The sequence below is a fragment of the Scyliorhinus canicula genome, chromosome 23, assembly GCF_902713615.1.
Source record: "Scyliorhinus canicula chromosome 23, sScyCan1.1, whole genome shotgun sequence".
In the NCBI taxonomy this organism is placed as follows: domain Eukaryota; kingdom Metazoa; phylum Chordata; class Chondrichthyes; order Carcharhiniformes; family Scyliorhinidae; genus Scyliorhinus; species Scyliorhinus canicula.
The window spans coordinates 20,072,374-20,092,420 of NC_052168.1; the positions used below are offsets into that span (position 1 = coordinate 20,072,374).

Sequence of the window (20,047 nt, forward strand, 5' to 3'; positions counted from 1 at the left end):
TCGTTCTGGCAATGCCGAATCCTTCCTGCAATGCCGAGTCGTTCCAAGAATGCCGAGTCCTTCCTGCAATGCCGAAACGTTCCTGCAATGCCGAGTCCTTCCTGCAATGCCGAATCCTTCCTGCAATGCCGAGTCTTTCCTGCAATGCCGAGTCCTTCCTGCAATGACGAGCCCTTCCTGCAATGCCGAAACGTTCCTGCAAGGCCTAGTCCTTCCTGCAATGCCGAAACGTTCCTGCAATGCCGAGTCCTTCCTGCAAGGCCGAATCGTTCCTGCCATGCCGAATCGTTCCTGCCATGCCGAATCCTTCCCGCAATGCCAAATCCTTCCTGCAATGCCAAATCCTTCCTGCAATGCCGAATCGTTCCTGCAATGCCGAGTCCTTCCTGTAATGTCGAGTCCTTCCTGCAATTCCGAATCGTTCCTGCAATGCCGAATCGTTCCTGCAATGCCGAATTGTTCCTGCAATGCCGAGTCGTTCTTGCAATGCGGAATCGTTCCTGAAATTCCGAATCCTTCCTGCAATGCAGTCCTTCCTGCAATGCCGAAATGTTCCTGCAATGCCGAATCGTTCCTGCAATGCCGAGTCCTTCCTGGAATTCCGAATCGTTCCTGCAATGCCAAATCGTTCCTGCAATGCCGAGTCCTTCCTGCAATGCCGAATCCTTCCTGCAATGCCGAACCGTTCCTGCAATGCCGAGTCATTCCTGGAATTCCGAATCGTTCCTGCAGTGCTGAATCGTTCCTGCAATACGGAGTCCTTCCTGCAATACGGAGTCCTTCCTGCAAGGCCGAGTCCTTCCTGCAATGCCGAATCGTTCCTGCAATGCGGAGTCCTTCCTGCAATGCCGAATCGTTCCTGCAATGCGCAGTCCTTCCTGCAATGTTGAGCCTTTCCTGCAATGCCGAATCGTTCCTGCAATGCGGAGTCCTTCCTGCAATGTTGAGTCCTTCCTGCAATTCCGAATGGTTCCAGCAATGGCGAGTCCATCCTGCAATTCGGAATCGTTCCTGCAATTCGGAATCGTTCCTGCAATGCCGAGTCCGTCCTGCAATGCCGAGTCCTTCCTGCAATGCCAAATCGTTCCTGCAATTCTGAATCGTTCATGCAATGCCGAATCGTTCCTGCAATGCCGAATCCTTCCTGCAATGCCGAATCGTTCCTGCACTGCCAAATAGGCCCTGCAATTCCGTCCTTCCTGCAATGCCGATTCCTTCCTGCAATTCCGAATCGTTCCTGCAATGCCAAATCGTTCCTGCAATGCCGAGTCCTTCCTGCAATGCCGAGTCCTTCCTGGAATTCCGAATCGTTCCTGCAATGCCAAATCGTTCCTGCAATGCCGAGTCCTTCCTGTAATGCCGAATCGTTCCTGCAATGCCGAGTCCTTCCTGGAATTCCGAATCGTTCCTGCAGTGCTGAATCGTTCCTGCAATACAGAGTCCTTCCTGCAATGCCGAATCCTTCCTGCATTGCCGAGTCCATCCTGGAATTCCGAATTGTTCCTGCAATGCCACGTTCTTCCTGCAATGACGAGCCCTTCCTGCAATGCCGAAACGTTCCTGCAATGCCGAGTCCTTCCTGCAATGCCGAGTCCTTCCTGCAATGCCGAGTCCTTCCTGCAATGCCGAGTCATTCCTGCAGTGCCGAATCGTTCCTGCAGTGCCGAATCCTTCCTGCAATGCCGAGTCGTTCCAAGAATGCCGAGTCCTTCCTGCAATGCCGAATTGTTCCTGCAATGCCGAGTCCTTGCTGCAATGCCGAGTCCTTCCTGCAATGCCGAGTCTTTCCTGCAATGCCGAATCGTACCTGCAATGCCGAGTCCTTCCTGCAATGCCGAGTCCGTCCTGCAATGCCGAGTCCTTCCTGCAATGCCAAATCGTTCCTGCAATTCCGAATCGTTCATGCAATGCCGAATCGTTCCTGCAATGCCGAATTGTTCCTGCACTGCCAAATAGGTCCTGCAATTCCGTCCTTCCTGCAATTCCGAATCGTTCCTGCAATGCCAAATCGTTCCTGCAATGCCGAGTCCTTCCTGCAATGCCGAGTCCTTCCTGGAATTCCGAATCGTTCCTGCAATGCCAAATCGTTCCTGCAATGCCGAGTCCTTCCTGTAATGCCGAATCGTTCCTGCAATGCCGAGTCCTTCCTGGATTTCCGAATCGTTCCTGCAGTGCTGAATCGTTCCTGCAATACGGAGTCCTTCCTGCAATGCCGAATCCTTCCTGCATTGCCGAGTCCATCCTGGAATTCCGAATTGTTCCTGCAATGCCACGTTCTTCCTGCAATGACGAGCCCTTCCTGCAATGCCGAAACGTTCCTGCAATGCCGAGTCCTTCCTGCAATGCCGAAACGTTCCTGCAATGCCGAGTCCTTCCTGCAATGCCGAGTCCTTCCTGCAATGCCGAGTCATTGCTGCAGTGCCGAATCGTTCCTGCAGTGCCGAATCCTTCCTGCAATGCCGAGTCGTTCCAAGAATGCCGAGTCCTTCCTGCAATGCCTAAACGTTCCTGCAATGCCGAGTCCTTCCTGCAATGCCGAATCCTTCCTGCAATGCCGAGTCTTTCCTGCAATGCCGAGTCCTTCCTGCAATGACGAGCCCTTCCTGCAATGCCGAAACGTTCCTGCAATGCCGAGTCCTTCCTGCAATGCCGAAACGTTCCTGTAATGCCGAGTCCTTCCTGCAATGCCGAATTGTTCCTGCAATGCCGAGTCCTTGCTGCAATGCCGAGTCCTTCCTGCAATGCCGAATCGTTCCTGCAATGCCGAATCGTTCCTGCAATGCCGAGTCCTCCTTGCAATGCCGAAACGTTACTGTAATGCCGAATCGTTCCTGAAATTCCGAGTCCTTCCTGCAATGCCGAGTCCTTCCTGCAATGCCGAATCGTTCCTGCCATGCCGAATCCTTCCTGCAATGCCGAATCCTTCCTGCAATGCCGAGTCCTTCCTGCAATGCCGAGTCCTTCCTGCAATGCCGAGTCCTTCCTGCAATGCCGTGTCCTTCCTGCAATGCCAAATCGTTCCTGCAATGCCGAATCGTTCCTGCAATGCCAAGTCCTTCCTGTAATGTCGAGTCCTTCCTGCAATTCCGAATCGTTCCTGCAATGCCGAATCGTTCCTGCAATGCCGAATTGTTCCTGCAATGCCGAGTCGTTCTTGCAATGCGGAATCTTTCCTGATATTCAGAGACCTTCCTGCAATGCAAAGTCCTTCCTGCAATGCCGAAACGTTCCTGCAATGCAGAATCGTTCCTGCAATGCCGAGTCATTCCTGCAATGCCGAATCCTTCCTGCAATGCCGAATCGTTCCTGCAATGCCGAGTCCTTCCTGGAATTCCGAATCGTTCCTGCAGTGCTGAATCGTTCCTGCAATACGGAGTCCTTCCTGCAATGCCGAATCCTTCCTGCATTGCTGAGTCCTTCCTGGAATTCCGAATTGTTCCTGCAATGCCACGTTCTTCCTGCAATGACTAGCCCTTCCTGCAATGCTGAAACGTTCCTGCAATGCCGAGTCCTTCCTGCAATGCCGAAACGTTCCTACAATGCCGAGTCCTTCCTGCAATGCTGAGTCCTTCCTGCAGTGCCGAATCGTTCCTGCAATGCCGAATCCTTCCTGCAATGCCGAGTCGTTCCAAGAATGCCGAGTCCTACCTGCAATGCCGAAACGTTCCTGCAATGCCGAGTCCTTCCTGCAATGCAGAGTCCTTCCTGCAATGCCGAAACGTTCCTGCAATGCCGAATCGTTCCTGCAATGCCCAGTCCTTCCTGCAATGCCGAATCGTTCCTGCAATGCCGAGTCCTTCCCGAAATGCCGAATCGTTCCAGCAATGCCGAGTCCTTCCTGCAATGTCAAGTCCTTCCAGCAATGCCGAGTCCTTCCTGCAATGACAAGTCCTTCCTGTAATGCCGAATCGTTCCTGCAATGCCGAATCGTTCCTGCAATTCCGAATCGTTCCTGGAATTCCGAATCGTTCCTGCAATGCCGAGTCCGTCCTCCAATGCCGAATCCTTCCTGCAATGCCGAGTCCTTCCTGCAATGCCAAGTCCTTCCTGCAATGCCGAATCGTTCCTGCAATTCCGAATCGTTCCAGCAATGCAAAATCGTTCCTGAAATTCCGAATCGTTCCAGCAATGCTAAATCATTCCTGCAATTATGAATCGTTCCAGCAATGGCGAGTCTTCCTGCAATTCCGAATCGTTCCTGCAATTCAGAATTGTTCCTGCAATGCCGAGTCCTTCCTGCAATGCCGAGTCCTTCCTGCAATGCCGAGTCCTTCCTGCATTGCCGATTCCTTTCTGCAATGCCGAATTGTTCCTGCAATGCCGAGTCCTTCCTGCAATGCTGAATCCATCCTGCAATGCCGAGTCTTTCCTGCAATGCCGAGTCCTTCCTGCAATGACGAGCCCTTCCTGCAATGCCGAAATGTTCCTGCAATGCCGAGTCCTTCCTGCAATGCCAAAACGTTCCTGCAATGCCGAGTCCTTCCTGCAATGCCGAGTCCTTCCTGCAATGCCGAATTGTTCCTGCAATGCCGAATCGTTCCTGCAATGCCGAGTCCTTGCTGCAAAGCTGAGTTCTTCCTGCAATGCCGAATCGTTCCTGCAATGCCGAATCGTTCCTGCAATGCCGAGTCCTCCTTGCAATGCTGAAACGTTACTGTAATGACGAATCGTTCCTGAAATTCCGAGTCCTTCCTGCAATGCCGAGTCCTTCCTGCAATGCCGAATCCTTCCTGCAATGCCGAGTCTTTCCTGCAATGCCGAGTCCTTCCTGCAATGCCGAATCCTTCCTGCAATGCCGAGTCATTCCTGCAATGCCGAGTCCTTCCTGCAATGCCGAGTCCTTCCTGCAATGCCAAATCGTTCCTGCAATGCCGAATAGTTCCTGCAATGCCAAGTCCTTCCTGCAATGCCGAGTCCTTCCTGCAATGCCGAAACGTTCCTGCAATGCCGAGTCCTTCCTGCAATGCCGAGTCCTTCCTGCAATGTCAAGTCCTTCCAGCAATGCCGAGTCCTTCCTGCAATGACAAGTCCTTCCTGTAATGCCGAATCGTTCCTGCAATGCCGAATCGTTCCTGCAATTCCGAATCGTTCCTGCAATTCCGAATCGTTCCTGCAATGCCGAATCGTTCCTGCAATGCCGAATCGTTCCTGCAATTCCAAATCGTTCCTGCAATTCCGAATCGTTCCTGCAATGCCGAGTCCGTCCTCCAATGCCGAATCGTTCCTGCAATGCCGAGTCCTTCCTGCAATGCCAAGTCCTTCCTGCAATTCCGAATCCTTCCTGCAATGCCGAGTCCTTCCTGCAATGCCAACTCCTTCCTGCAATGCCGAATCGTTCCTGCAATTCCGAATCGTTCCAGCAATGCAAAATCGTTCCTGCAATTCCGGATCGTTCCAGCAATGCTAAATCGTTCCTGCAATTCCGAATCGTTCCAGCAATGGCGAGTCTTCCTGCAATTCAGAATCGTTCCTGCAATTCAGAATTGTTCCTGCAATGCCGAGTCCTTCCTGCAATGCCGAGTCCTTCCTGGAATTCCGAATTGTTCCTGCAATGCCACGTTCTTCCTGCAATGACGAGCCCTTCCTGCAATGCCGAAACATTCCTGCAATGCCGAGTCCTTCCTGCAATGCCGAAACGCTCCTGCAATGCCGAGTCCTTCCTGCAATGCCGAGTCCTTCCTGCAATGCCGAGTCATTCCTGCAGTGCCGAATCGTTCTGGCAATGCCGAATCCTTTCTGCAATGCCGAGTCGTTCCAAGAATGCCGAGTCCTTCCTGCAATGCCGAAACGTTCCTGCAATGCCGAGTCCTTCCTGCAATGCCGAATCCTTCCTGCAATGCCGAGTCTTTCCTGCAATGCCGAGTCCTTCCTGCAATGACGAGCCCTTCCTGCAATGCTGAAACGTTCCTGCAAGGCTTAGTCCTTCCTGCAATGCCGAAACGTTCCTGCAATGCCGAGTCCTTCCTGCAAGGCCGAATCGTTCCTGCCATGCCGAATCGTTCCTGCCATGCCGAATCCTTCCCGCAATGCCAAATCCTTCCTGCAATGCCAAATCCTTCCTGCAATGCCAAATCGTTCCTGCAATGCCGAGTCCTTCCTGTAATGTCGAGTCCTTCCTGCAATGCCGAATCGTTCCTGCAATGCCGAATCGTTCCTGCAATGCCGAATTGTTCCTGCAATGCCGAGTCGTTCTTGCAATGCGGAATCGTTCCTGAAATTCCGAATCCTTCCTGCAATGCAGTCCTTCCTGCAATGCCGAAATGTTCCTGCAATGCCGAATCGTTCCTGCAATGCCGAGTCCTTCCTGGAATTCCGAATCGTTCCTGCAATGCCAAATCGTTCCTGCAATGCCGAGTCCTTCCTGCAATGCCGAATCCTTCCTGCAATGCCGAATCCTTCCTGCAATGCCGAGTCCTTCCTGGAATTCCGAATCGTTCCTGCAGTGCTGAATCGTTCCTGCAATACGGAGTCCTTCCTGCAATACGGAGTCCTTCCTGCAAGGCCGAGTCCTTCCTGCAATGCCGAATCGTTCCTGCAATGCGGAGTCCTTCCTGCAATGCCGAATCGTTCCTGCAATGCGCAGTCCTTCCTGCAATGTTGAGCCCTTCCTGCAATGCCGAATCGTTCCTGCAATGCGGAGTCCTTCCTGCAATGTCGAGTCCTTCCTGCAATTCCGAATGGTTCCAGCAATGGCGAGTCCATCCTGCAATTCGGAATCGTTCCTGCAATTCTGAATCGTTCCTGCAATGCCGAGTCCGTCCTGCAATGCCGAGTCCTTCCTGCAATGCCAAATCGTTCCTGCAATTCCGAATCGTTCCTGCAATGCCGAATCCTTCCTGCAATGCCGAATCGTTCCTGCACTGCCAAATAGGCCCTGCAATTCCGTCCTTCCTGCAATGCCGATTCCTTCCTGCAATTCCGAATCGTTCCTGCAATGCCAAATCGTTCCTGCAATGCCGAGTCCTTCCTGCAATGCCGAGTCCTTCCTGGAATTCCGAATCGTTCCTGCAATGCCAAATCGTTCCTGCAATGCCGAGTCCTTCCTGGAATTCCGAATCGTTCCTGCAGTGCTGAATCGTTCCTGCAATACGGAGTCCTTCCTGCAATGCCGAATCCTTCCTGCATTGCCGAGTCCATCCTGGAATTCCGAATTGTTCCTGCAATGCCACGTTCTTCCTGCAATGACGAGCCCTTCCTGCAATGCCGAAACGTTCCTGCAATGCCGAGTCCTTCCTGCAATGCCGAGTCCTTCCTGCAATGCCGAGTCCTTCCTGCAATGCCGAGTCCTTCCTGCAATGCCGAGTCATTCCTGCAGTGCCGAATCGTTCCTGCAGTGCCGAATCCTTCCTGCAATGCCGAGTCGTTCCAAGAATGCCGAGTCCTTCCTGCAATGCCGAATTGTTCCTGCAATGCCGAGTCCTTCCTGGAATGCCGAGTCCTTCCTGCAATGCCGAGTCCTTCCTGCAATGCCGAATCTTTCATGCAATGCCGAGTCCTTCCTGCAATGCCAAATCGTTCCTGCAATTCCGAATCGTTCATGCAATGCCGAATCGTTCCTGCAATGCCGAATCCTTCCTGCAATGCCGAATTGTTCCTGCACTGCCAAATAGGTCCTGCAATTCCGTCCTTCCTGCAATGCCGAGTCCTTCCTGCAATTCCGAATCGTTCCTGCAATGCCAAATCGTTCCTGCAATGCCGAGTCCTTCCTGCAATGCCGAGTCCTTCCTGGAATTCCGAATCGTTCCTGCAATGCCAAATCGTTCCTGCAATGCCGAGTCCTTCCTGTAATGCCGAATCGTTCCTGCAATGCCGAGTCCTTCCTGGAATTCCGAATCGTTCCTGCAGTGCTGAATCGTTCCTGCAATACGGAGTCCTTCCTGCAATGCCGAATCCTTCCTGCATTGCCGAGTCCTTCCTGGAATTCCGAATTGTTCCTGCAATGCCACGTTCTTCCTGCAATGACGAGCCCTTCCTACAATGCCGAAACGTTCCTGCAATGCCGAGTCCTTCCTGAAATGCCGAAACGTTCCTGCAATGCCGAGTCCTTCCTGCAATGCCGAGTCCTTCCTGCAATGCCGAGTCATTCCTGCAATGCCGAGTCCTTCCTGCAATGCCGAATCCTTCCTGCAATGCCGAGTCTTTCCTGCAATGCCGAGTCCTTCCTGCAATGAAGAGCCCTTCCTGCAATGCCGAAACGTTCCTGCAATGCCGAGTCCTTCCTGCAATGCCGAAACGTTCCTGCAATGCCGAGTCCTTCCTGCAATGCCGAATTGTTCCTGCAATGCCGAGTCCTTGCTGCAATGCCGAGTCCTTCCTGCAATTCCGAATCGTTCCTGCAATGCCGAATCGTTCCTGCAATGCAGAGTCCTCCTTGCAATGCCGAAACGTTACTGTAATGCCGAATCGTTCCTGAAATTCCGAGTCCTTCCTGCAATGCCGAGTCCTTCCTGTAATGCCGAATCGTTCCTGCCATGCCGAATCCTTCCTGCAATGCCGAATCCTTTCTGCAATGCCAAATCCTTCCTGCAATGCCGAGTCCTTCCTGCAATGCCGAGTCCTTCCTGCAATGCCGAGTCCTTCCTGCAATGCCAAATCGTTCCTGCAATGCCGAATCGTTCCTGCAATGCCAAGTCCTTCCTGTAATGTCGAGTCCTTCCTGCAATTCCGAATCGTTCCTGCAATGCCGAATCGTTCCTGCAATGCCGAATTGTTCCTGCAATGCCGAGTCGTTCTTGCAATGCGGAATCTTTCCTGATATTCAGAGACCTTCCTGCAATGCAAAGTCCTTCCTGAAATGCCGAAACGTTCCTGCAATGCCGAATCGTTCCTGCAATGCCGAGTCCTTCCTGGAATTCCAAATCGTTCCTGCAATGCCGAATCGTTCCTGCAATGCCGAGTCCTTCCTGGGAATTCCGAATTGTTCCTGCAATGCCACGTTCTTCCTGCAATGACTAGCCCTTCCTGCAATGCTGAAACGTTCCTGGCAATGCGAGTCCTTCCTGCAATGCCGAAACGTTCCTACAATGCCGAGTCCTTCCTGCAATGCCGAGTCCTTCCTGCAGTGCCGAATCGTTCCTGCAATGCCGAATCCTTCCTGCAATGCCGAGTCGTTCCAAGAATGCCGAGTCCTACCTGCAATGCCGAAACGTTCCTGCAATGCCGAGTCCTTCCTGCAATGCCGAATCCTTCCTGCAATGCCGAGTCTTTCCTGCAATGCCGAGTCCTTCCTGCAATGACGAGCCCTTCCTGCAATGCCGAAACGTTCCTGCAATGCCGAGTCCTTCAATCAATGCCGAAACGTTCCTGCAATGCCGAGTCCTTCCTGCAATGCCGAATTGTTCCTGCAATGCCGAGTCCTTGCTGCAATGCCGAGTCCTTCCTGCAATGCCGAGTCCTTCCTGCAATGCCGAATCGTTCCTGCAATGCCGAATCGTTCCTGCAATGCCGAGTCCTTCCTGCAATGTCAAGTCCTTCCAGCAATGCCGAGTCCTTCCTGCAATGACAAGTCCTTCCTGTAATGCCGAATCGTTCCTGCAATTCCGAATCGTTCCTGCAATTCCGAATCGTTCCTGGAATTCCGAATCGTTCCTGCAATGCCGAATCGTTCCTGCAATGCCGAGTCCGTCCTCCAATGCCGAATCATTCCTGCAATGCCGAGTCCTTCCTGCAATGCCAACTCCTTCCTGCAATGCCGAATCGTTCCTGCAATTCCGAATCGTTCCAGCAATGCTAAATCGTTCCTGCAATTCCGAATCGTTCCAGCAATGGCGAGTCTTCCTGCAATTCCGAATCGTTCCTGCAATTCAGAATTGTTCCTGCAATGCCGAGTCCTTCCTGCAATGCCGAGTCCTTCCTGCAATGCCGAGTCCTTCCTGCAATGCGGAGTCCTTCCTGCAATGCCGATCCTTCTTCTGCAATGCCGAATTGTTCCTGCAATGCCGAGTCCTTCCTGCAATGCCGAGTCCTTCCTGCAATGCCGAATCGTTCCTGCAATGCCGAATCGTTCCTGCAATGCCAAGTCCTTCCTGCAATGTCGAGTCCTTCCTGCAATTCCGAATTGTTCCTGCAATGCCGAATCCTTCCTGCAATGCCGAATTGTTCCTGCAATGCCCAGTCCTTCCTGCAATGCAGAGTCCTTCCTGCAATGCCGAAACGTTCCTGCAATGCCGAATTGTTCCTGCAATGCCCAGTCCTTCCTGCAATGCCGAATCGTTCCTGCAATGCCGAGTCCTTCCCGAAATGCCGAATCGTTCCAGCAATGCCGAGTCCTTCCTGCAATGTCAAGTCCTTCCTGCAATGCCGAGTCCTTCCTGCAATGACGAGCCCTTCCTGCAATGCCGAAATGTTCCTGCAATGCCGAGTCCTTCCTGCAATGCCGAAACGTTCCTGCAATGCCGAGTCCTTCCTGCAATGCCGAGTCCTTCCTGCAATGCCGAATTGTTCCTGCAATGCCGAATCGTTCCTGCAATGCCGAATCGTTCCTGCAATGCCGAGTCCTTGCTGCAATGCCGAGTCCTTCCTGCAATGACGAATCGTTCCTGCAATGCCGAATCGTTCCTGCAATGCAGAGTCCTCCTTGCAATGCCGAAACGTTACTGTAATGCCGAATCGTTCCTGAAATTCCGAGTCCTTCCTGCAATGCCGAGTCCTTCCTGTAATGCCGAATCGTTCCTGCCATGCCGAATCCTTCCTGCAATGCCGAATCCTTTCTGCAATGCCAAATCCTTCCTGCAATGCCGAGTCCTTCCTGCAATGCCGAGTCCTTCCTGCAATGCCGAGTCCTTCCTGCAATGCCAAATCGTTCCTGCAATGCCGTATCGTTCCTGCAATGCCAAGTCCTTCCTGTAATGTCGAGTCCTTCCTGCAATTCCGAATCGTTCCTGCAATGCCGAATCGTTCCTGCAATGCCGAATTGTTCCTGCAATGCCGAGTCGTTCTTGCAATGTGGAATCGTTCCTGATATTCCGAGTCCTTCCTGCAATGCAAAGTCCTTCCTGCAATGCCGAAACGTTCCTGCAATGCAGAATCGTTCCTGCAATGCCGAGTCATTCCTGCAATGCCGAATCCTTCCTGCAATGCCGAATCGTTCCTGCAATGCCGAGTCCTTCCTGGAATTCCGAATTGTTCCTGCAATGCCACGTTCTTCCTGCAATGACTAGCCCTTCCTGCAATGCTGAAACGTTCCTGCAATGCCGAGTCCTTCCTGCAATGCCGAAACGTTCCTACAATGCCGAGTCCTTCCTGCAATGCTGAGTCCTTCCTGCAGTGCCGAATCGTTCCTGCAATGCCGAATCCTTCCTGCAATGCCGAGTCGTTCCAAGAATGCCGAGTCCTACCTGCAATGCCGAAACGTTCCTGCAATGCCGAGTCCTTCCTGCAATGCCGAATCCTTCCTGCAATGCCGAGTCTTTCCTGCAATGCCGAGTCCTTCCTGCAATGCCGAGTCCTTCCTGCAATGACGAGCCCTTCCTGCAATGCCGAAACGTTCCTGCAATGCCGAGTCCTTCAATCAATGCCGAAACGTTCCTGCAATGCCGAGTCCTTCAATCAATGCCGAAACGTTCCTGCAATGCCGAGTCCTTCCTGCAATGCCGAATTGTTCCTGCAATGCCGAGTCCTTGCTGCAATGCCGAGTCCTTCCTGCAATGCCGAGTCCTTCCTGCAATGCCGAATCGTTCCTGCAATGCCGAATCGTTCCTGCAATGCCGAGTCCTTCCTGCAATGTCAAGTCCTTCCAGCAATGCCGAGTCCTTCCTGCAATGACAAGTCCTTCCTGTAATGCCGAATCGTTCCTGCAATTCCGAATCGTTCCTGCAATTCCAAATCGTTCCTGCAATTCCGAATCGTTCCTGCAATTCCGAATCGTTCCTGCAATGCCGAATCGTTCCTGCAATGCCGAGTCCGTCCTCCAATGCCGAATCCTTCCTGCAATGCCGAGTCCTTCCTGCAATGCCAACTCCTTCCTGCAATGCCGAATCGTTCCTGCAATTCCGAATCGTTCCAGCAATGCTAAATCGTTCCTGCAATTCCGAATCGTTCCAGCAATGGCGAGTCTTCCTGCAATTCCGAATCGTTCCTGCAATTCAGAATTGTTCCTGCAATGCCGAGTCCTTCCTGCAATGCCGAGTCCTTCCTGCAATGCCGAGTCCTTCCTGCAATGCCGAGTCCTTCCTGCAATGCCGATTCCTTTCTGCAATGCCGAATTGTTCCTGCAATGCCGAGTCCTTCCTGCAATGCCGAGTCCTTCCTGCAATGCCGAATCCTTCCTGCAATGCCGAATTGTTCCTGCAATGCCCAGTCCTTCCTGCAATGCAGAGTCCTTCCTGCAATGCCGAAACGTTCCTGCAATGCCGAATTGTTCCTGCAATGCCCAGTCCTTCCTGCAATGCCGAATCGTTCCTGCAATGCCGAGTCCTTCCCGAAATGCCGAATCGTTCCAGCAATGCCGAGTCCTTCCTGCAATGTCAAGTCCTTCCAGCAATGCCGAGTCCTTCCTGCAATGACAAGTCCTTCCTGTAATGCCAAATCGTTCCTGCAATTCCGAATCGTTCCTGCAATTCCGAATCGTTCCTGCAATTCCGAATCGTTCCTGCAATGCCGAATCGTTCCTGCAATGCCGAGTCCGTCCTCCAATGCCGAATCCTTCCTGCAATGCCGAGTCCTTCCTGCAATGCCAACTCCTTCCTGCAATGCCGAATCGTTCCTGCAATTCCGAATCGTTCCAGCAATGCTAAATCGTTCCTGCAATTCCGAATCGTTCCAGCAATGGCGAGTCTTCCTGCAATTCCGAATCGTTCCTGCAATTCAGAATTGTTCCTGCAATGCCGAGTCCTTCCTGCAATGCCGAGTCCTTCCCGCAATGCCGAGTCCTTCCTGCATTGCCGATTCCTTTCTGCAATGCCGAATTGTTCCTGCAATGCCGAGTCCTTCCTGCAATGCCGAGTCCTTCCTGCAATGCCGAATCGTTCCTGCAATGCCGAATCGTTCCTGCAATGCCAAGTCCTTCCAGCAATGTCGAGTCCTTCCTGCAATTCTGAATCATAGAACATAGAACATAGAACGATACAGCGCAGTACAGGCCCTTCGGCCCTCGATGTTGCACCGACATGGAAAAAATCTAAAGGCCATCTAACCTACACTATGCCCTTATCATCCATATGCTTATCCAATAAATTTTTTAATGCCCTCAATGTTGGCGAGTTCACTACTGTTGCAGGTAGGGCATTCCACGGCCTCACCACTCTTTGCGTAAAAAACCCACCTCTGACCTCTGTCCTATATCTATTACCCCTCAATTTAATGCTATGTCCCCTCGTGCTAGCCACCTCCATCCGCGGGAGAAGGCTCTCGCTGTCCACCCTATCTAACCCTCTGATCATTTTGTATGCCTCTATTAAGTCACATCTTAACCTTCTTCTCTCTAACGAAAACAACCTCAAGTCCATCAGCCTTTCCTCATAAGATTTTCCCTCCATACCAGGCAACATCCTGGTAAATCTCCTGTGCACCCGTTCCAAAGCTTCCACGTCCTTCCTATAATGAGGCGACCAGGACTGTACGCAATACTCCAAATGCGGCCGTACTAGAGTTTTGTACAACTGCAACATGACCTCATGGCTCCGGAACTCAATCCCTCTACCAATCAAGGCCAACACACCATAGGCCTTCTTCACAACCCTATCAACCTGGGTGGCAACTTTCAGGGATCTATGTACATGGACACCGAGATCCCTCTGCTCATCCACACTACCAAGAATTTTACCATTAGCCAAATATTCCGCATTTCTGTTATTCTTTCCAAAGTGAATCACCTCACACTTCTCCACATTAAACTCCATTTGCCACCTCTCAGCCCAGCTCTGCAGCTTATCTATGTCCCTCTGTAACCTGCAACATCCTTCCGCACTGTCTACAACTCCACCGACTTTAGTGTCGTCTGCAAATTTACTCACCCATCCTTCTGCGCCCTCCTCTAGGTCATTTATAAAACTGACAAACAGCAACGGCCCCAGAACAGATCCTTGTGGTACGCCACTCGTAACTGAACTCCATTCTGAACATTTCCCATCAACTACCACTCTCTGTCTTCTTTCAACTAGCCAATTTCTGATCCACATCTCTAAATCACCCTCAATCCCCAGCCTCCGTATTTTCTGCAATAGCCGACCGTGGGGAACCTTATCAAACGCTTTACTGAAATCCATATACACCACACCAACTGCTCTACCCTCGTCTACCTGTTCAGTCACCTTCTCAAAGAACTCGATAAGGTTTGTGAGGCATGACCTACCCTTCACAAAACCATGCTGACTGTCCGTAATCATATTATTCCTATCTAGATGATTATAAATCGTATCTTTTATAATCCTCTCCAAGACTTTACCCACCACAGACGTTAGGCTCACCGGCCTATAGTTACCGGGGTTATCTCTACTCCCCTTCTTGAACAAAGGGACCACATTTGCTATCCTCCAGTCCTCTGGCACTATTCCTGTAGCCAATGATGACCTAAAAATCAAAGCCAAAGGCTCAGCAATCTCTTCCCTGGCTTCCCAGAGAATCCTAGGATAAATCCCATCCGGCCCCGGGGACTTATCTATTTTCACCTTGTCCAGAATTGCCAACACTTCTTCCCTACGCACCTCAATGCCATCTATTCTAATAGCCTGGGTCTCAGCATTCTCCTCCACAATATTATCTTTTTCTTGAGTGAATACTGACGAAAAGTATTCATTTAGTATCTCGCTTATCTCCTCAGCCTCCACACACAACTTCCCACCACTGTCCTTGACTGGCCCTACTCTTACCCTAGTCATTCTTTTATTCCTGACATACCTATAGAAAGCTTTTGGGTTTTCCTTGATCCTACCTGCCAAAGACTTCTCATGTCCCCTCCTTGCTCGTCTCAGCTCTCTCTTTAGATCCTTCCTCGCTTCCTTGTAACTATCAAGCGCCCCAACTGAAACTTCACGCCTCATCTTCACATAGGCCTCCTTCTTCCTCTTAACAAGAGATTCCACTTCTTTGGTAAACCACGGTTCCCTCGCTCGACCCCTTCCTCCCTGCCTGACTGGTACGTACTTATCAAGAACATGCAATAGCTGTTCCTTGAACAAGCTCCACATATCCAGTGTGCCCAACCCTTGCAGCCTACTTCTCCAACCAACACATCCTAAGTCATGTCTAATGGCATCATAATTGCCCTTCCCCCAGCTATAACTCTTGCCCTGCGGGGTATACTTATCCCTTTCCATCACTAACGTAAAGGTCACCGAATTGTGGTCACTGTTTCCAAAGTGCTCACCTACCTCCAGATCTGGTTTATTACCCAAAACCAAATCCAATGTGGCCTCTCCTCTTGTTGGCCTGTCAACATATTGTGTCAGGAAACCCTCCTGCACACATTGTACAAAGAATGACCCATCTAATGTACTCGAACTATATCTTTTCCAGTCAATATTTGGAAAGTTAAAGTCTCCCATAACAACTACCCTGTTACTTTCGCTCTTTTCCAGAATCATCTGCGCCATCCTTTCTTCTACATCCCTAGAACTATTAGGTGGCCTATAGAAAACTCCCAACAGGGTGACCTCTCCTTTCCTGTTTCTAACCTCAGCCCATACTACCTCAGAAGAAGAGTCCCCATCTAGCATCCTTTCCGCCACCGTAATACTGTCCTTGACTAGCAATGCCGAATCGTTCCTGCAATGATGAATTGTTCCTGCAATGCCGAGTCGCTCTTGCAATGCGGAATCGTTCCTGAAATTCCGAGTCCTTCCTGCAATGCAGAGTCCTTCCTGCAATGCCGTAACGTTCCTGCAATGCCGAATCGTTCCTGCAATGTCAAGTCCTTCCAGCAATGCCGAGTCCTTCCTGCAATGACAAGTCCTTCCTGTAATGCCGAATCGTTCCTGCAATGCCGAATCGTTCCTGCAATTCCGAATCGTTCCTGCCATTCCGAATCGTTCCTGCAATTCCGAATCGTTCCTGCAATGCCGAATCGTTCCTGCAATGCCGAGTCCGTCCTCCAATGCCGAATCCTTCCTGCAATGCCGAGTCCTTCCTGCAATGCCAAGTCCTTCCTGCAATGCCGAATCGTTCCTGCAATTCCGAATCGTTCCAGCAATGCAAAATCGTTCCTGAAATTCCGAATCGTTCCAGCAATGCTAAATCGTTCCTGCAGTTCCGAATCGTTCCAGCAATGGCGAGTCTTCCTGCAATTCCGAATCGTTCCTGCAATTCAGAATTGTTCCTGCAATGCCGAGTCCTTCCTGCATTGCCGATTCCTTCCTGCAATGCCGAATCCTTCCAGCAATGCCGAGTCTTTCCTGCAATGCCAAGTCCTTCCTGCAATGACGAGCCCTTCCTGCAATGCCGAAACGTTCCTGCAATGCCGAGTCCTTCCTGCAATGCCGAATTGTTCCTGCAATGCCGAGTCCTTCCTGCAATGCCGAATCGTTCCTGCAATGCCGAGTCCTTGCTGCAATGCCGAGTCCTTCCTGCAATGCCGAATTGTTCCTGCAATGCCGAGTCGTTCCTGCAATGCCGAGTCCTTCCTGCAATGCCGAGTCCTTCCTGCAATGCCGAATCGTTCCTGCAATGCCGAATCGTTCCTGCAATGCCGAGTCCTCCTTGCAATGCCGAAACGTTACTGTAATGCCGAATCGTTCCTGCAATGCCGTATCCTTCCTGCAATGCCGAGTTCTTCCTGCAATGCCGAATCGTTCCTGCAATGACGAGTCGTTCCTGCAATGCCGAATCGTTTCTGCAATGCCGAATCGTTCCTGCAATTCCGAACCGTTCCTGCAATGCCGAATCATTCCTGCAATGCCGAGTCCTTCCCGAACTGCCGAATCGTTCCTGCAATGCCGAGTCCTTCCCGAAATGCCGAATCGTTCCTGCAATGCCGAATCGTTCCTGCAATGCCGTATCGTTCCTGCAATGCCGAGTCCTTCCTGCAATGCCGAGTCCTTCCTGCAATGCCGAATCGTTCCTGCAATGCTGAGTCCTTCCTGCAATGTTGAGCCCTTCCTGCAATGCCGAATCGTTCCTGCAATGCCGACCGTTCCTGCAATGCCGAGTCCTTCCTGCAATGTCAAATCGTTCCTGCAGTGCCGAGTCCTTCCTGCAATGTTGAGCCCTTCCTGCAATGCCAAATCGTTCCTGCAATGCCGAATCGTTCCTGCAATGCCGAGTTCTTCCTGCAGTGCCGAATCGTTCCTGCAATGACGAGTCGTTCCTGCAATGCCGAGTCGTTCCTGCAATGCCGAATCATTCCTACAATGCCGGATCGTTCCTGCAATGCCGAGTCCTTCCTGCAATGCCGAGTCCTTCCTGCAATGCCGAGTCCTTCCTGCAATTCCGAATCGTTCCTGCAATTCCGAATCGTTTCTGCAATGCCGAATCGTTCCTGCAATTCCGAACTGTTCCTGCAATGCCGAATCGTTCCTGCAATGCCGAGTCCTTCCCGAAATGCCGAATCGTTCCTGCAATGCCGAGTCCTTCCTGCAATACCGAGTCCTTCCCGAAATGCCGAATCGTTCCTGCAATGCCGAATCGTTCCTGCAATTCCGAATCGTTCCTGCAATGCCGAATCGTTCGTGCAATGCCGAATCGTTCCTGCAATGCCGAGTCCTTCCCGAAATGCCGAATCGTTCCTGCAATGCCGAGTCCTTCCTGCAATGCCGAGTCCTTCCCGAAATGCCGAATCGTTCCTGCAATGCCGAATCGTTCCTGCAATGCCGAATCGTTCCTGCAATGTTTCCCCCCCTCCAGCGCAGGTACAGAATGCAGCAGCTGAGGAAACACAACTCTTATACTCCGCCTTACTGTGCGGAACCAGCAGGCAGGCTTCACCAATGATCTTGCGGTCTCAGGTACCTCCCACACCAATGGTCTTACAGCCTCAACCTGGGTACCGTAATACACCTAATACCGACTACCACAACTACATCTACAGGATCGTCACTATCCACTTTATTTGGTACATCCTCGAACAACTCTGGCAAATTAGTAAAACATGATTTACCCTTCACAAAACCATGCTGACTCTGATGGATTGTGTTTGACTTTCCGAATATCCCAATGTTACTTCCTTAATAATGGATTCTCACAATTTCTCGACAAATGTTAAACTAATTGGTCTGTAATTTCCTACATTCTGCCTCCCTCCCTTTTTGAATAAAAGGGCGTTACATTAGCATTTTTCCAAACCAGTGGAACCTTTCCCGCATTGAGGAAATTTTGGAATATTGTAACCAATGGATCCACAATCTCCATTGCTATTTCATTTAAAACCAGTGTGCAGGACGTAGGCCATTGGGCCGTGGAGACTTGTCTGCCTTCGATCCCAATAGTTTGTACTGTACTTTTTCCCTACCAATGATGTTGCTCTAAATTCCTCCCCTTCTATTACCTCTACCGTGAAAACTAAGGGAAAATATTGGCCAGGATTCTCTGAAATCCCGGCGAACTGTTGACGCCGGTGTCATAACCAGAGCGAGTGACGCCGGCATCAATGGGCCTCCAGGCCCAGTCATTCTCCCCTTCCTCGAGGGCTAGCACAGCGGCGGTGTGCTGTGTGCTGCTCCAGCGCAGAAAACCGGCCCGACGCGACCAGCACAGATCCGCACATACACGCCACGGTCGTCTCCGCACCGGCATCCCGGGCAACATGGCAGAGCCCTACAGGGCCCCCCCAAATGAACTCGCCACCGTGCAGGCCTCCCCCCCCCCCCCCCCCCCCCCGAGTCCGTTCAACCACCCCCCCCCCCCCCTCGCTCCTCCACAAGGATAGCCCCCGAAGCTAAAACACCGAGGTCCCGCCAGATAGGACCATACGCGAACAACGCCGGTGGGACTCGGGCACTCGGCACTTCAAGTGCGGAGAATCGCCGTGGGGGCCGCTTTCAACGGACCCCGACCGGCGCCATTATGACTGCGTCGGCGCGATTGCCGTCTATTCTCTGGTCGCCGGAGAATCGGCGGCCCAGCATCGGAGCGGCGTGGCGGGCTCGGAGAATCCCGCCCATAGCTTTAGCCCCTCCGCCAATAATGTTCCCTGCTATTAACATCCTGCTCTGATCCTCCAATGGACCAGTATTCACTTTAGTTACTCTCTTCTTTAAAGATAACCTCATACCAGTTGTGACTTGATTAATAAGGGGATCAGGGGTTATGGGGAGAAGGCAGGAGAATGGGGATGCGAAAATATCAGCCATGATTGAATGACGGAGCAGACTCGATGGCCCAATGGCCTAATTCTACTTCTAAGTCTTCTGGTCTGATGTGTGGCATTATTAATTTGTCATCTTGGTCTGCTCCCACTCACACTGGTCTCCCACTCACACAGCACCTGATGCAATCCCCTCGTACACCTCAGCACCATAACAGCAAGGTTGGCTTTAACAGTCAGCGAGGATACAGCCTGAAATTCCTCGCACCCACCTTCTCTTGCAAAGAGGCTACTCACCATGTTGGCAGCCACCCTGAGGCAGTGTGTGATGCCCAGGTTCCCAGGGCCTTCGTATCTGCTCCCAGCTTTCACAAAGATGCCCACTTTGGACACTGGACTGTAGTTCTCCAGGGAAGCGATCACAAGCCCATTGCGAAGCTTACTTATCTGGGAAGGGAGATAAAGCACTCAGCAGAATTAGGCGAAGGATTAACCTCACTTGCACTGTTTCTATTCAGCTGAGCTTCTCTCTACCTTCTGGGGAATGAGTTGCAATTATGACCAGACATGCTAACTCAGTGAAAAAGAAGGAAGGGCTCAAACTTGATGGTAAGATCAATTTGCTATGAGGTAGAGAAAGCTGTCATCATGACATGCGACACATTGAAGTGATATTTCAGGAGGACCATATCAGGAAACATAGTGCTATAAAATATGAGAACCAAGTTCAAAGCCACCAGACCCCCGGTTCCCACCAGTGCCAGTCACCACCTCCTCTGGCACAGTTATTAATCCCCCACTTTCTGCTTCTGTTCCAAGTTTTTCTCTTAGAATTTGAGTTCTTCATGTTGATACAGGTTTTTAAAGAATCGT

At 51.4% G+C, this 20,047-nt stretch overlaps 1 protein-coding gene across 1 annotated transcript in view; it reads right to left on the minus strand.

The window, feature by feature from the left end:
- The window catches only part of LOC119956635 (cytochrome b-c1 complex subunit 2, mitochondrial-like), a 185,365-nt gene that overhangs the window by 157,285 nt on the left and 8,033 nt on the right, over positions 1-20,047 (minus strand). The window contains exon 3 of the mRNA XM_038783975.1: positions 19,472-19,621. Coding sequence (XP_038639903.1) covers positions 19,472-19,621 — 150 coding nt within the window. The remainder of the gene's footprint in view (positions 1-19,471; positions 19,622-20,047) is intronic.